Source organism: Chroicocephalus ridibundus, chromosome 9 (genome assembly GCF_963924245.1).
Source record: "Chroicocephalus ridibundus chromosome 9, bChrRid1.1, whole genome shotgun sequence".
In the NCBI taxonomy this organism is placed as follows: domain Eukaryota; kingdom Metazoa; phylum Chordata; class Aves; order Charadriiformes; family Laridae; genus Chroicocephalus; species Chroicocephalus ridibundus.
Window position 1 is genome coordinate 21289653 of NC_086292.1, and position 15244 is coordinate 21304896.

General features: G+C 52.8%; 2 protein-coding genes across 7 annotated transcripts in view; one reads left to right on the forward strand and one right to left on the reverse strand.

The window, feature by feature from the left end:
- ARHGEF6 (Rac/Cdc42 guanine nucleotide exchange factor 6) overlaps positions 1–2528 on the forward strand; it is a 44616-nt gene extending 42088 nt beyond the window's left edge. For all 6 annotated transcript variants that reach the window (XM_063346279.1, XM_063346278.1, XM_063346280.1 and 3 more), the window contains one exon: positions 118–2528. In XM_063346279.1, coding sequence (XP_063202349.1) covers positions 118–258 — 141 coding nt within the window. In that variant the 3' untranslated portion in view covers positions 259–2528. The remainder of the gene's footprint in view (positions 1–117) is intronic.
- Positions 2529–7093: 4565 nt separating this feature from the next.
- Positions 7094–14608, reverse strand: CD40LG (CD40 ligand). Its single transcript, XM_063346401.1, has 6 exons — positions 14357–14608; positions 12411–12548; positions 11179–11224; positions 10854–10901; positions 10504–10566; positions 7094–8540 (listed from the first exon to the last, which is right to left on the reverse strand). The coding sequence occupies exons 1-6, from the start codon at positions 14510–14512 to the stop codon at positions 8170–8172; spliced, it is 822 nt and encodes a 273-aa protein (XP_063202471.1). The 5' UTR covers positions 14513–14608; the 3' UTR covers positions 7094–8169.
- Positions 14609–15244: the final 636 nt, after the last annotated feature.

Here is a 15244-nt window from a genome sequence, read left to right on the forward strand (position 1 = left end):
GTCCACGGGATGTCATCACCTCTGAGCCACCAGGCAGCCAGGCGCACGGAAGTACCTCATTGTACAAAGCATGTGGGCATTAATTGCATCTTCGTTCCTTTCTTTTTCTCCTTGCAGGAGAACAAAAGGATGAAACAGTGTTTGGAGGAAGAGCTGAAATCCAGGAAGGACTTGGAGAAGCTGGTTAGAAGGCTGCTGAAGCAGACGGACGAGTGTGGCAGGGAGGACACGGGGCGCAAGTCGTCCCTGATCGCTTGAATTTGGGGAGAAGCTGCTGGCAGTGGTGTGTGACCTCAGGTGTTTTTTTTTGGGGAAGCGGAACTGGATCCTTTGCCTCTTCTTGCTCCTTATTTTGTTGGGTTTGGGAATTTTGTTACCAAAAAAAAAAAAAGTCATAGAGGAAAAAAAAAATAGTTTTTCTTCCATCCAATAAGGAAATAAAGCAGAAACAATCCATCACAACTAAACCAGTAAGCAAGCGGTCCATGATTCACAATTCATCTGCAGCAACTAATACCTCATCGTACCTGCTACTGGGAGCAAATACAAACTCTGCTAACGATTGCCGCTCACCGAGGGGTTGGTAGCAGTTTCCTAGAGGAAGCTTAAGCACTTTTTAATGCTTTCATTCTTTTCAAAAGCACCGGTACCTATTTATTGAATGAAAACATTATCGAGGTGGCATTGAGCAGAAACCAAAAAGCACCATGCTCCTCTTTTCAGATAATCACAACTGGGGAAGCTTTTTCCCATCCACCTTCTTTTTTTCCCCATTAGTTGACTGTAGCGAACTAGAGCCCAGCAATACTGTGGTTCCCGTGTGTGGCCTTGATACTGATTAAAATGTGCAATTAACACGAAGACGTTTGAAGTCCTTGGGGAAGCCAGATCTGGAGCACCTGTCAGAGCGCATGGGAAGGTGTGTTGCACCCTACTGCCTCCTAACAGCTCGTGATTAGCGCAACAGGTAATTGCTGTTCTGCCCTCCCCGCCCCATCCCTTTCCTTATGCATGACCTACAACTCCCAGCCCCTGCTTTGTTTTCACATGGAGTGTCCAGGTATCGTATGAGTTTAGAGTTCCGCTGTGCTTCCCCTTGCAGCACAACATGCTTTTCTCTGTATGAAATGTAAACGCTGCTTGACGACAAAACCCAAGCCCCAAACGTGCTGGCTCCCCGCTCCCTTCTGCCCGCCTTAGGCTCTCCGTCGCTCCTTCCCAAAGGCTGGCAACGGAGCCAACGGCCACTTGTCGTCCCCGCCATCGCCCCCAAAGGGGCTTTCGGCTAGGAAAAAGGCACTGTCTCTTGGGCTAGGAAAGATATTTCTGTTTATGCTTTGACAAGAGCTGGAACGCTCCTGGGGCAAGGACGTGCGATGCCCTTCCAGATCCCAGCACAGCTCCTCGAACACAGTGCACAGGCAACATGCATATGTATCGGCTGTCTTCATCTTACTCGGTGTTACTCCCTAGTTTAGAACGGACGTTTTCCTTCCTTCCTTAGCAGCATTATAAAAGTAACCTTCTGGTAAAGTTAAGGCTAAGTCGTACGTGTATCCCAGGGCAGCGTGGTCCCCGGGTGTGCGGACACACCGCAGCTCGCTGCAGTCGTAGCGTTACACGGGTCATGAAGGACAGAAGAGAGGCAATAATTACAACTCCCTCCTTGCAATTAACATTTAGCCAGAACATAGCAAATGGTGTTTGAGGAGAGCCGGACTCCAAAACATCACAAGGAGTGTAAAAAGAAAAACCCTCTTTAAATCGAAGCTGTTTCTAGGATAAAACAGGGGTCTTTTTTGCCCTGGCTACATTTGCTGTCTCTGGAGCATCCCAGCTGGATGGCAGCTCCCTGCATCCCCACGCAGGCACACAGATGGGCGGTTTGCTCAGCAGTCAAGCCCTCCTGTGCTGATTAATTGTTTTCCAGGATAACGAGCTTGGCCGTACACTGAGCAGCTCACGCTGCTGTTGCGGGGGGGCCATGCCCAGACACCCCGGCACTCTCTGCTCCCACTGCCCGCCCAAGGCTGGGCTGGGGACCAGGCTGGGGACCGGCTGGGGACCAGCACAGCCAGCACAAGGAGGCAAACCCAGGGCCATTTACACTCCGAGGAGAGGGTAGAAATAATTCCTCGCTGCCCCTCCCTGGTTTAGTTGAAACCCATGCTGTGTACATATGCATGTTTGTAAGATGTAATGTGACGGAGGGCGCACTGGGACTTTTTGGATCAAGCGTTTGTCAAGAGCTAGAAGCCAAAAAAGACAAGAAAATAAAATTAAAAGGAAAAGAAGCCATGCCGGATGGACAGCAATGTTTCCATATTTACTTTGTTTACAGTGCTTTGTAAATAGGTTCCAGTGAGTCTGTCTTTAGATGGATGTTGTGTCAGCTGCCTTCCAGTTTATCTTTGTCATGTAGGTTTATTTACTGTAACTACTTATGCAAGTTCAACTTTTCTAACATGTTTTTATTTTGAACAGTTTTTTAATTGACATTTTCAACAAATAAAGAAGGATAAAAATCGCTTCTTAGCTCTCGGGGCTGTTTCCTTTGTTTCCACCACGAAAGCAAAGCCCGTGCTTGCTGTGGCCATCCCTGATTTGCCCGAAATGCTCATCGCTGCATCATCCTCCCTCCCATTTAGCAGCTGCTGCCAGGGATACTGGTGCGAATGGTGATGCTGGCGGCCGGACTGTGGCTCCCACCATCACCCAGAGCTGCGGCAGGGAAGGGCGCCTGGTCCCAGGGGAAGGAGACACGTTTTCATCCCTCAAGCCCCACCTGAGCTCTGCTGACAAGGATGCTTCATGGAGAACTAGCTGCTCCCCTCTGCACCGGCAGCTTGCTGTAGATAAGTGACTTCCTGCCCCTTTGAGATTATTTTTTTTATTTTATTTTATTTTATTTTTTAAGTTAGTGTGTGTCTTTTTTTTTTTTTTCCTGGAGATTAGGTGTGGTGACAGGATTTCCTTTGGTCTACCGCTTGGATAAGACCTCTCCTGCATGCTGGTATTTTTAACTCTTTGGTAGAGATGGGCTGTGCTCTCAGCCTGCAGCTGAAGTGGGAGGATGAAGGGCAGGAGGGACGGACCCTGCTCTCCCTCTCCAGACACAGCAGTCAGAGCGGGAGAAAGACCAGGCAAAAAAGAAACATTGGCCTTGGGTGCATCATGGAAAAACACCGGAGCCTGCCAGGGAGCCCGCTTGAACCCCAGTGGTACAGAATCCCAGACTGGCTGGGGTTGGAAGGGACCTCTGGAGACCATCCAGTCCAACCCCTGCCAGAGCAGAGTCACCCACAGCAGGTGGCACAGGAACGCCTCCAGGCAGGTTTGGAATGTCTCCAGAGACGGAGACTCCACCACCTCAGCAGCCTGTGCCAGGGCTCTGCCACCCTCACAGGAAAGAAGTTCCTCCTCATGTTGAGGTGGAACTTCCCATGGTCAAGTTTGTGCCCGTTACCTCTTGTCCTGTCCCCAGGCACCACTGAAAAGAGCCTGGCCCCATCCTCCTGACACCCACCCTTTCAGTATTTATAAGCGTTGATAAGATCCCCCCCTCAGTTGTCTTTTTTCCAGACTCTTTTTCCAGACTGGGACTCTTCAAGACCCAAATCCCTCAGCCTTTCTCCATGAGAGAGGTGTTCCAGTCCCCTCCGCATCTTGGTAGCCCTTTGCTGTCCCCTCTCCAGCAGTTCCCTGTCCTTCTGGAACCGGGGAGCCCAGCACGTTGGGGAGTTGTTGCAGAGACAGAGCGGGGCCACGTCCGGACCCGAGCACCCCAAAGCCTGCACTGGGCAGAAGAGCAAGGAGGAGGCATCCCCAGGCTCACTTTGGAGGGGGCATCTCCACTCCCGGGTCCCCGTGAGGCCAGATCCAGACCAGAGACCCTCCATCTTGCTCTCCTGCTGAAGACAGGGTCCCTCTGGCCCCTTCTCGTACACCAGCTCCCAAACAGCCCCTTTGCACAACCCAACTCCAACACAGGCAATGCCAGCATCCTCCGAGCAGCGGGGTTTGGCTCCAAAAGACCATTGATGTGAAAAAAAACAGAAGAAAAACCCCAACAGCTTAATCTGTGCAGCCCAAACCGCAGCCGCGGCTGGGGATGCCCTCCCTGATGGTCCCCATTTGTGGTGGGCTGCTCCCACCACCCGTCCCCGTGCGGCATCACTCCACAGCACAAGTAATCCCGAGCCCAAACTTACATGGGGGGAGAAGTGTCCCTCGCCCCCACGCGCAGGTGAGTGCAACGGGTTTGGCCTCCTAGAATAGATGGAGACCCTGCCAACGGGGATCCTGGCCAAACAGGGGAAAGGGCTGTCACCAAGCAAGGGGTGACAAGGTAAGGCTGCCACCCAGGTACCCAGTGCCTACCTGGGAAGGGGCATAAAAAAATAAAAAGACCCCAAAGTAGCGCACAGGGATGCTAGGAGGGCTTGTCACCTGGTTGGCCACCGTGCAGAGCCACGTGGCATGTGGACAGCCACCCTCAGGGCAGCCCTGAGCTCAGTGCCACGAGCTGGAGAGACCCCACTTGGAAACTGGCATCCCAGCCTTTTTTAAGGAAAAAAAAAACCAAACCAAAACAAAACCCCAAAATCTGATTTCCTATACAAAACTTAAAAAAATTACGTTTCCCAATGAGCTCAATGTGTCTTGAGCCGCGCAAGCACCTCTCCCAGCAGATGACCATGCTGCTGCGTGCTGCTGCCCCAGCTCATCCAGGCCTACCCCCGATGCCAGCCCTGCTGATGTCCCCCAGGTACTCATCACCTTCTCATCCCCCTCTCCCTCCCTTACTCAGACAGAAGAATGAAAATCAGTTCAGAAACTGTAAAATCCACAGCCCGAGGAGTGACAGAGGCGCCCCACATCACGGGAAAAGTCAATGTATTGACGACCTTCAAACTTTCCATGGGGAGAGGAAACCTGCACCCGCCGTGGCACGGGGCAGGGACCGGGGAGGAGAACAAAGCTCGGGAGAAGGCCACGGCTGGATGGCAGCAATCGCATCTCCTCCCCTCCCACGCGCTGCCTCGCGTCTGAATCCCACGGGCTATTTTTGGCAAGCGAAGAAACAGAGGCAAGAAAAAAAAAGCCCCAGGAGAGGCAGCGGTGTGGGCAGGGGGGGGCGGCGGTTGGCATCTGTCATCCATTTGATGGTTGGACTCGATCATCTGAAAGGTTCCTTCCAACCAAATTGTATGATTCTACCTTCTGCTCTTGCTGCAGAAGTTATTGAGCTGGTTTATGCCTCTTTGTTTGCTTGTTTTCTTCTCCCCTCTTCAATTGTTTCCCCCAGTCGCGCAGGAAAATCTATTTCTCCATGCGATTTGCAGCTCCCGGATCCTCTCTCGCTGGTTCGGGCTGGCGATCGCAGACTGCCTCAAACCCTCTGGCGGGCGCTCCCGGCCCCTGAAGCTGGGGGGCCACGGGGGGGGCGGTTTGGAGGCTGTGCACTGATGGCGATTTCCCCTCCCTCGTGACAAACAGCGTTTCTGCTCCTGAAGGTTTTGGGCACCCGAGAATGGCCACGCACATGCTCCTGGCGGCTCTCCCTGTCTGCTCGCTCCCAGCCAGCTTTTTCCCCTTTCCCAGTCCGTGCCAGTTTGCAGTGGCTCTGGTTTCTCCAGTGGCTCCCACCTGTATTCCCACTGGGGCCAGGCACCTCCAGTTCCCCACGGAGGGCCGGGGGTCTCCAGCCGCCCCAGCGTTGTGTCCGTCAGCCCATCCCACAGGGGCTGGATGGGTTTTGGCAGCGGTGGGGATGTGGTGGGAGCCAGGAGGTGGCCGCCCAGCCCCTGCCGCCCCACACGCAGCGGCTGCAGGATCCCACCTCGTGCAGCATCCATCCCTCCGCTCCAAAGTGGAGACATCCCTGTGGGCAGCATGACCTGGCTGGTGGGAATAGTCCTTTTCCAGCCAGGTGTCCTAAATCCCCTTAAATTAGCAGCAGCCCTGGTGCCTCCCCAGGGCAGGGGGGGTCCCCGCTCCCTCTTCCAGCCAAAATGCCCCCGGTGCTGCCTGGCCCTGGCACCCCAACATTCCCCCAGGGACGGGGTGGGATGGCTGCCCCGGGAGGCCGTTGGAAATGTCCCTGCTGCCCTCTCGGTCCCCAGACCCCAGGTAGGACCCAGTGAAATCCCAGTGTGTCCCAGTGCGGGGTTGAGAAGGGTGAGCAGCGTCTAAAGCATACAAAGCACCCGATCTCTTAATTCGGGAATTGTATTATTTGCCATAGTTGACGAAACCCCAGACTCAGGAAGGGGGAACTGGGAATGTCAAAATATGCTGCAAAACATGGCTATGGCCACACACAGTTCACAAATACAGTTTTACAGTTTTAGTTAAATAAATAGTTTTTATACATGGTGTCAGACAATAGTGGTCCATTCCCTGGTGAAGTTAGGTAATTTTGGAGAACAGTCAAAAAAATACATGTTAAATTATAGTAAAACCAGACCGTCTCTGAGCTCTCCTCTGCTGGCTTTGGGAGGGGCCCGTGCCGGACACCCGGCAGGGCAATGAGCTGTGCAAAGACTGCCCCGTCCGTCCCCGCAGTGGTGGCACTTGAGCACTGTGTTAGGACCAGATCTGCAGCCTCCAGCCAAGTAAAACCTAAGAGCTGCCCAAATCTGAAAGCTCTTCTGCTTGCAAATCTACTGGCTTCCAGGAGTGCTGCCCAACCTTTGCGCTCTGAGAAGTGTGACCTGTACAGCCAAGTGGCTTGCCACCTTTGGCATCTTTAGATGTTTTTAAAAAATGCAACATAGAATCATCAAATGGTTTGGGTTGGAAGGGACCTTGAAGATCATCTCATTCCAACCCCCCTGCCCTGGGCAGGGACACCTCCCACCAGACCAGGTTGCTCCAAGCCCCGTCCAGCCTGGCCTTGAACCCCTCCAGGGATGGGGCAGCCACAGCTTCTCTGGGCAACCTGGGCCAGGGGCTCACCACCCTCACAGTGAAAAATTTCTTCCCGATATCTAATCTAAATCTCCCCTCTTCCAGTTTGAAGCCATCACCCCTCATCCTATTATCCCACTCCCTGATCCAGAGTCCCTCCCCAGCTTTCCTGTGTCCCCTTTAGGGACTGAAAGGGGCTCTAAGGTCTCCCGGGAGCCTTCTCTTCACCAGGCTGACCACCCCCAATTCTCTCAGCCTTTCCTCACAGAACAGGAAAGGTGCTGCTGTGGACACATTCTCACTGAGGACAGCCAGAAGATGCTCTGCACATACATCTCGAAGGCCTTGGAAAGAAGCGGTCGGTCCTGCCACTCCTGGACTTTCCCAGTCCTCCCCAGGGAAGGAGAGGTCTCAGAAGAGGAGACAGGTCCAAATTGACAGTGGTGGCCAATGTCCCTTCCACAGGCTAGTGAAACAGTCCACAGGCAGAGTGTCCCCTACCTGCAGCAGTGGGAGGAGGACAGTCGCGCAAGCAGATTTGGTTCACCAAGAACAGAGCACCACCAGCGCCTTACCAGTGGTCTGGGTTGAAATCAGTGACCACCCCTCTGATGCAGAGCGGTGAACCTGGCCAAGACAGTGTCACCCTAAGCAAGAAGGCTGCTTGAGTTTCATAGCTAGGCACGGGTGGAAAAAAGGGGGTTCTGGAGATAAAGCAGACAGTTAGGGTGGCAACAATGCATCACCAGCAGCTACCACGTAAGGACAGCACTTGGCTGATTAATTCCTTTAGGGGAGACGTTCCTAAGCCGTTTAATGTTTTTCCGTTGATGTTTTGTAAGCAGATTGGTACGGGAGATACGCATGAACCTAGCTTGGCTGGAGCACCCTGAGCCATCCTACATTCTTAGGAAAGAAACGTTGATGGTAGAATTTGCTAAATAAAGCTCTCGTGACATAATGGGGACATCCACCCTGCCAGGTGTGTGGGGCATGGTGGACCCAGACACACAACACCAGCATGTACCAAACCGTTGGCAATGAAAGAAAAAAGCAAAGTGCAAACAACAACAGCTTCATACTTTGTTCCATTTGTGTTCTCAGGGCCCCTTGGCCCTCATTAATAAATAACAAAATATACAAATTAAGAAACAAGAAAACCAAAGAGGCAGAGGAACATAAATACGGGAAACAGGGAAAGCCACTTTGCTCAACAAAGTGGGGCTGGACCCCCAGCTCGGGGCAGCCCCCTCCTCACTACAGCTTGAAGATGCCAAAGTAGGTGCTGCCATGGTTGTAGTTCACTCGCGTTGAGTCTGTCACGTTGACAAAGACCATGTCGCCTTCCCGGAGCTTGAAGACACCTCCCTCCCGGATGGACTGGAGGTCGCAGAAAGATGTGGAGGTGCTGTGTGTGTTTAGTCCCTTCAGCAAGAGCCGGTCCTCTTCCATGGGGAGATACAAATAAATATAGAGGGTGAAGGGTGCCGAAGTGGCTGCCTTGGTGCAGAAGCTGACTTGGGAGTAGATGTAGTAGAGCCCTGCTTCCTTCACCTTCAGTTTCCCCTCCTGGTAGGATATCGAGTTGTTGTTCATGGGGCCATATATCGTCGTCTTCCACTCTAGCACTGTAGGGGGAAAGCGTGGCAGGTGAGTTGGGAGAAGGAGATTTTGGCAGGCTGATTTTGGGGGCAGACCCCACTGATATTTGGCATCATGGCCTCTATCTGCTGCAGGGTGTGGGGGTGGGTCCTGCCCACCCCAGGACACATCCCCAGCCCCGCAGGGTCCCCTTCCCCGAGGCCAGGACATGTTTAACCCGAGTTTCTGATCTTAACACCCTTGAATCGATTATGCAAGCAGAGAAGCATTTTGCTTCCTTCCTCCAACCAAGAGGAAACGTTTAGGTTAGAAGATTGCACACAGTTGCCACCATGGGCCAAACACCCCCCGTGTCCGCCCCTGTAGGTTTGCTATCTCCACGGCTTTCGGTGGCACAGCCTCCAAGCCCTCAGAGCACCGACAAAACACACTGCAGCTCCTGTCTTCACAGGCACCCATCCCAGGGCACATAGTTTTTCTGAACTAGGTGCTGCCTTTCTTCCAAAGTCCTTCCTCCACTTGGCCTTTGGAGAAGGCAAGACTTTGCCAAGGAAAATACATGTCTCACACTTTCAGTCCCTGGAGGGTGCAGAGCTGGAAGGGTTCTGCATGGCAAGGTCTGTCTCCCATCGCCGGGACCACTACCCACACAGACCTGCTACTGGCGTGGCTTTTGGGGAACTATCGGTGTCACCATGAACACGCACTCCCACTACAGTCGGTGCAGATAAGCCAGCAGAGACCAGGAAGCCATGGCCATAGGGGCTGAGCTCAGCTACGACCTGCGGGAGGGATTTTTGGACCTCCACCTTCCCCATCCTACTGAGACACCTGCGAGAGCACCAGGGGTGAGCACCCCAGCTCCATGGGGAATAACGGACCGTCCCAGCCCAGACTCCCAATCCCTGTGGTGGGGTGGCACGGGTGGTCCTGGGGGAGCCATGCAAGCCCGTGGTCCATCCCCATGGATCCCGCAGGGATGGTCCCTCTGCTCTCCAGCGCCAAGATGCAGAGCCGAGCTCCAGGCAACTGCTGCTCTCGGCGCAATTTCAGCCTGCTTTATAGGCTCACCAAGTGCTTAAGCCGGGAGCTTTAAAACACAGCAAGTTTCTCACTTCTTTGATCTTATCTAACACTAAGCTTTCCACAGGTAGACTGAGCCCTGGGTGAAATGCTGCGTCAGAGATGGAAAGAGCAGTTGCCGATTACTGGCAGTTACTCCAGAATTAAATCAAACGTGCTCAGATTGCGAAATCCTTGCCAGATAGAGCAACTGACTGACCTTGCAGACTCTTAACTTGCTTCGGTCATCCTTGCTCTTGCAGGACGTCCCTTAGCTCGGGCTACGCTGGGGGACGGAGCTGCGAGAGCAGCCACCGTCCGTGCAAAGGGATGCACAAACGCAAACGGACTCATGCCTTTCTCAAACCTTAAACGGCGGCCGTGGCTGTGAATAAGTGCGGTTTAAGTGCTGTGAATAGATCAGGTTGGAGCTATTTGTGGTGTGGCTGTAAAGCCACCAGCCAGCCCGTATTGCTGCCGGGACCAATGGTTAAATCAGCAGGTACAATATGCCAGAATACGGCACGATATGCGGCAGCCACCCCGGCAAGGCACGGCCAGGAGGGCAAAAGCCTTGCGTTTTGGGTCCCAAAGAAATGTGAGAGGTTGGCTTCCTTAAATATGAAGGAAATAGTTTTTCCCCTCATAAAAAACACCATAAAGATGAAGCCATTGTGGCGCATTTCTAGGAAGGCATACATAAGGCTACTGAGGATGCCCGGAGCCCGTGTGGCACAGGTACACGTGGTGACATGACCACTGGGAGGTCCACTGTGCTTTGGGGACACGCTCTGGTGATGGAGTTGTGCTGTCCCTGTCCCAGCCCCTCCAGACCCCCGGGGCAGGAATGCCAGGTCCGTCCCGGGACCACACTGCCGTGCCCCACTGGCTCCCTGGCCAAGGCGGTGCCGAACCCGTCTGTCTTACCTGAGACGGACTTGCTGCTCTTCTGACCTGCCAGGTGGGCTGCGACCGGCTGCCTCTTCTCCCCTGCAATTCCGAAAGGCCGGTGTTATCAATGGCTTGGCACCCACTGTCCCCCCGCCCGGCCCCGGGCAACACAGCTCCTCTGCAGGGACCGTGGCACCTCCCACCCTTAGGATTTCTCTCTGGGCCAAATCCAGCTCAGAAGCACAGTCTCCAAAGTCCCTCCCACAGCAGGATCTGGCCTCTGCTCAGCAAAGACACTCAGTCACCTTCGAGGGATAAAGCCCGCGGAGGTGACCGTGCCACCTTGCCCACCGTGGGAACAGGACCTGGATGCTCCTGCTGCTTACCTGCCACAGCCGTCTCGTTCTTGTGCATCAGACGGGGATGCTCATGGCCTGCAATGAGAAAAGGCCATGGATTTAGTTTTGGATTCATTTTCATCGGCTTCAGGCAACGTGGTGCCCAGAGCCGCCCGCCCCAGGGAGACAGCCATGCCCAGTGCCAGCCCCATGCCGTGCCCAGTCCTACCCCCCGGGGAATGCTCCAAACCCTGACCCCTTCCCCTGCCTCTCTGCTGTGTCCTGGGGCACCAGCGGGTGTTGCAGGGTGAAGGAAACCCCTTCTCAAGCCAAGCTGCTACTCCTGCCCCCAGCAAGCCACCTGGGAACTCACCTCTCTGCATTTCAAACTTGGGCTGCCCCTTGCTGGCTCCCCCGTCCTGCAACAACAGCAAAAATATATGCTTTTTTAAAAAAAGATGTACAAATCAAGGATTTTGAAAGCCTCTGTGTGAAGGATGCTCTGGCCATGGCGCAGGTTGGTGCTCTTTGGCCCCAAGAGGTCTCGGCGGAGGGTACCCGGACACGCAAAGTCCCTCCAGCACCTTCCCCAGCATCACACGCGGCCGCGGGCTGAGCAGCTGTTTGCAGCAGCAGGGCTTACGATCTTAGGTTTTATGATCTTAGGTTTTATGCAATGCAAAAGATGAGATGGGGGAAGTTTATTTAAAAAAAATAAAATAAAATAAACAAATAACCATCTCCTTTTCATGTAAAACCATGCCGGAGAGCCATGCTGTAGATGCTGCCCAGCAAACTGGGTACATCCCTGCCCCTACAAGAGGGAATTTTCAGGACTGCAGAGCACGGTCCATCTCAGACACAATTTTCTGTTGCCCGTTGGGTGCTGATGCAAACCTAAAGGTTTAGCTGAGGCATTGGATGTCACCAGGCTGCCACAACGAGGAAGAAATGTCCCTCTCCTGCTTTCTGTGGCCAGCACAGCCCCTCCTAAAGCACGAATTCAAGGGCCGAGCAGGCTGAGAGCACCCCATCCCTGGCTGGGCTGCTCCAGGAGGACATTCCAGTGCAGGTTGGATCTTTTGTACAGCATCCTCCTCCTCCTCCTCACTGGCTGCCAGGACCCATGCCACGTGGCCCGAGCCTTGCACTGTCATCGACAGCTGGGCAAAGCGGGCCAAAAAGTGGTCCCAGCGGCAGGTGGCCACAAGCATCTTCCCAGCCACCCGGCGTGGGATCGGAGCAAGGTGCCAGACTGCAGAAAAATCATTGTTTTTCAGACCGGGATCAGAGCGCAGAGCCCGAGTGGCTGCAGATCCACCCCTCCCACTGCAAAGCCCCGAGCACCCCTCGGCCACAGCTGGACGTGCTCAGACCAAGACAGTTTTGAGAAAAAAGAATGGGCAAGATTTTTCAATGCTATCAATATAGTGTGAAAAATACAGTGTAAAAAGAACATAGTGTAGAAAAAGGGCGTGTGCTATGCAGCCCCAAGGTACAGGGCACCCATGGTTTTCAAAGAAAAGCTTGGGGTGAAGCTGTGTGTGTGCCTGGGAGCCCCCCTCTGCCTTCAACGGGGTCTTTGTCTGCCCAACAGCAACGTACCTTGCACTGGAGGTTCTGGAAGCCCTTTAAAACCTTTTCACAGTCCAATAATGTCGACTTCTGACCTTCTGCCGTCTGACATTTCTGTACTTTCCTCAGGAAGATGTAATCTTCATTTAAGCTCAACACGTCTTCCATCTGCCAGTGCGGGGAGAGAAGAGAGGGGGGAATGGGATGTTAGTGGGAAACCTGCAAGGGCTGGCAGCAGAGCCACCATAAATCACAGCCTGGAAAGCTCAAAGTCGGTGGTTCAGCATCGGGATGAGCAGGGCAGAGACACTGCCGGTACCAAACGCTCCCACCGACATCTGCATCCACCGGGAATTGCACCCATGGGGCTGACCCTGCTTGGCTGGGTGAGCGGAGGATTGCTCAGGATCCCTTCCTATTTTCTATCACCTTGATCACGAATATAAATTTCCCACTCTGCCTTTTCCAAAGGGCAGCTGGCAAATATCCACCCGCTTGCACCTGCAGACAGAGGTGCGGAAATCTCAGCGAGCGGCTTCTTGCTGCTCCTGCCCCAGCAGCCCCAGCAGGCAACTGGGATGCGCAGTCAGCCCTGCCATGCCCTGCCTGGGCAGGGTGGCTTGTCATTTTTTCAACTAACTTATTGGCTAAAAGAGCTGCCGGGAGATCAAAAACGACTTGTGGGTTGGGGCTGAGTCCTGCCGAGAGCTTCAGGTTGAAAAAATCAGGTTAAAAATATCAGAAAGACAAAAAAAGAACAAATATATATATATCTGTATGTGTGTATTTATATATATATACATATACACACACACTGATTTTTGAAATTACACCTGTTTTTTGTAAAAACGTAAGGTTCGATTAAGTGGTATAAAGACCTCCAGATGGGCATGAGGACACACAGCCTGGCAGAGCGCTCAGGGCAGGCACCGCTGGGGTGCAGAATGTCGGGTTTGAAGCCCTGTCCCGACCTCTGAAGGCAGCTGAAATCCTCCTGCCACCCTTGACTGCGTCTCGGCTGCCTCTGATCCTCCTCCATGACCCCAGAAAGCCCCGTTTCACTCCTCCGGGGACCCTCTGCTCCCCTCTGGCTGCAACCCCCCTGCAGCAAAGTCCTTTTCCAGGTCCCTGCCTTTGTAGTCCCTCGAGCTCAGGATTGCTCCCCACCCTTGAAAATCAGCAGACACCCCCCTAAAATTTCAATATAAGTTGAGACAACACATTTAAAAATCAATAATGACGATCTTAGCGTTGCATCCGGTAAGGAGAAGTCATTCTGGGTTTTAGGTGCATCATTTCTTTAGCTGGTAGTTTTTTCTGGTTGGGAGGAAAGTAGCTTCAGTTTGGGGATTTTAAGCATTGTGCAGTGCGGCGGCGGTCATGGCAATCTCGAAAATAGCTTTTCAGCTTTCAATTTTGTTAGTAAATATTGTCCCACGTACAGGACAGGATCACTGACACTGTGCTGCTTCAAAAAAGAAGACCGGGTACTGAGATCCACTCTTTTCTTCCCTAAGCAGAAAGGCAGCATCTGAAGTGAGATTTTGGTAAAATTCACACATGCAAATACTAAATTTCTGGACCCCTCCCATCCTCACCATTAGAGTCACAGTGCTGCCAAGGGCTACGGCACCAGAAAAGCCACCAAGGAGCCTAAAATAGCTACTTGTGTGTTTAAGCCACAGTCTCCTCTCCCCCGCCTGGCCATCGGCTGCCAGGTTTGCCATTAACGGCTCTTCTTGATTGATCCATTATTGTTGTGTTAATGAAGGGAACAGATCTCTTCCTCAGCGTACAACTTAGCGGCAAATTAAAGCAGAAATGAGAACAGGGGTGTAATAAATGCCACTCCCGCATCCATCCAGTGGCCAGCATCGTCTTCTGCCATATTCATCCTTTGGGCGAGCACATCGCTCCGCGGCTGAAGGCAAATCGCGTTAGTGATCCAGCAGAGACAACCTGATTTCTCTACTTACCTTATCCATCTTCATGTGAAGATACAAACAGAAGAGTACGGTCCCAATCGTCTGTGCTACAATAAATACAGCAAGGAAGCCCATGAACATTTTCATGGTGCCGGGCGAGGTGCTGCCGATGGGTCGGGGCGTCGCAGGGCTGTAGGGTTCGTTCATCCTCTGTGCACGTTGCCGGGGCTCCTTCAAATGCGCTGCTTGCAAGTAGCATGAGAACTGTTGTGTGAGCGCCCGCTGCTCAAGGATACAGGTTGCAGCAACCTACACTTCCTGGAAAAAACTCTTCGTAGTGGGTAGGTTTGTTCACTACCGTCTCCCACAACAAAAAAAAAAAAAAAGGGTTGCTTAGACTTTCTTCTCTGGTGCACTTCCATGCTTTTTCCTACCATTCTACCAGAAGCAGAGAGAGTTTCTTATTCCATATATTCATTTTTGCCCTCAAAACCCTCCAGACGATGCCCGTGTTTTTTTCCTGCTGTGGGTGAAAGTTTTGTAGCAATGTGTCTTCAAAGAAATGAAGACCATGAACACATGGGCAGAGCTACTGAACAGCCCTGTGGGTTGCCAGGGGCTAGGAAGCACTTAGGAAATCAGTTGTTTCCCAAAAGGAGAAGAAAGGTTTTTTGCCCTCGGTTTCCTTCATGAGGAGGATGACTTTGCAGTGAAGATGCTTGACTGAGGCAGGCGGGTTGTGCCGGTCTCTGGCCTTCCCTTGTGCTCCCCATGGATGAAGTCTCTGCAGGGGTAGTCTGGATAATCCTGGAGAAAGGAGTATCTCTATGGGCACCGCGACCCTGGGGTGGGCACAGCTTTCATGCTCAGACAAGCGAGAATTTGGGTCTTGGTTCTTGGCCATCATTTTGGAGACCTAACTTTTAAGCAGCTTTCTTG

Coding starts and splice junctions, on each gene's coding strand:
- CD40LG (XM_063346401.1), bottom strand. CDS start 14,512: ATGAACGAACCCTACAGCCCTGCGACGCCCCGACCCATCGGCAGCACC. Junction 11,225..12,410: donor TCCAGAACCTCCAGTGCAAG/GTACGTTGCTGT, acceptor CTGTTGTTGCAG/GACGGGGGAGCCAGCAAGGG. Junction 10,567..10,853: donor GAACGAGACGGCTGTGGCAG/GTAAGCAGCAGG, acceptor TCGGAATTGCAG/GGGAGAAGAGGCAGCCGGTC.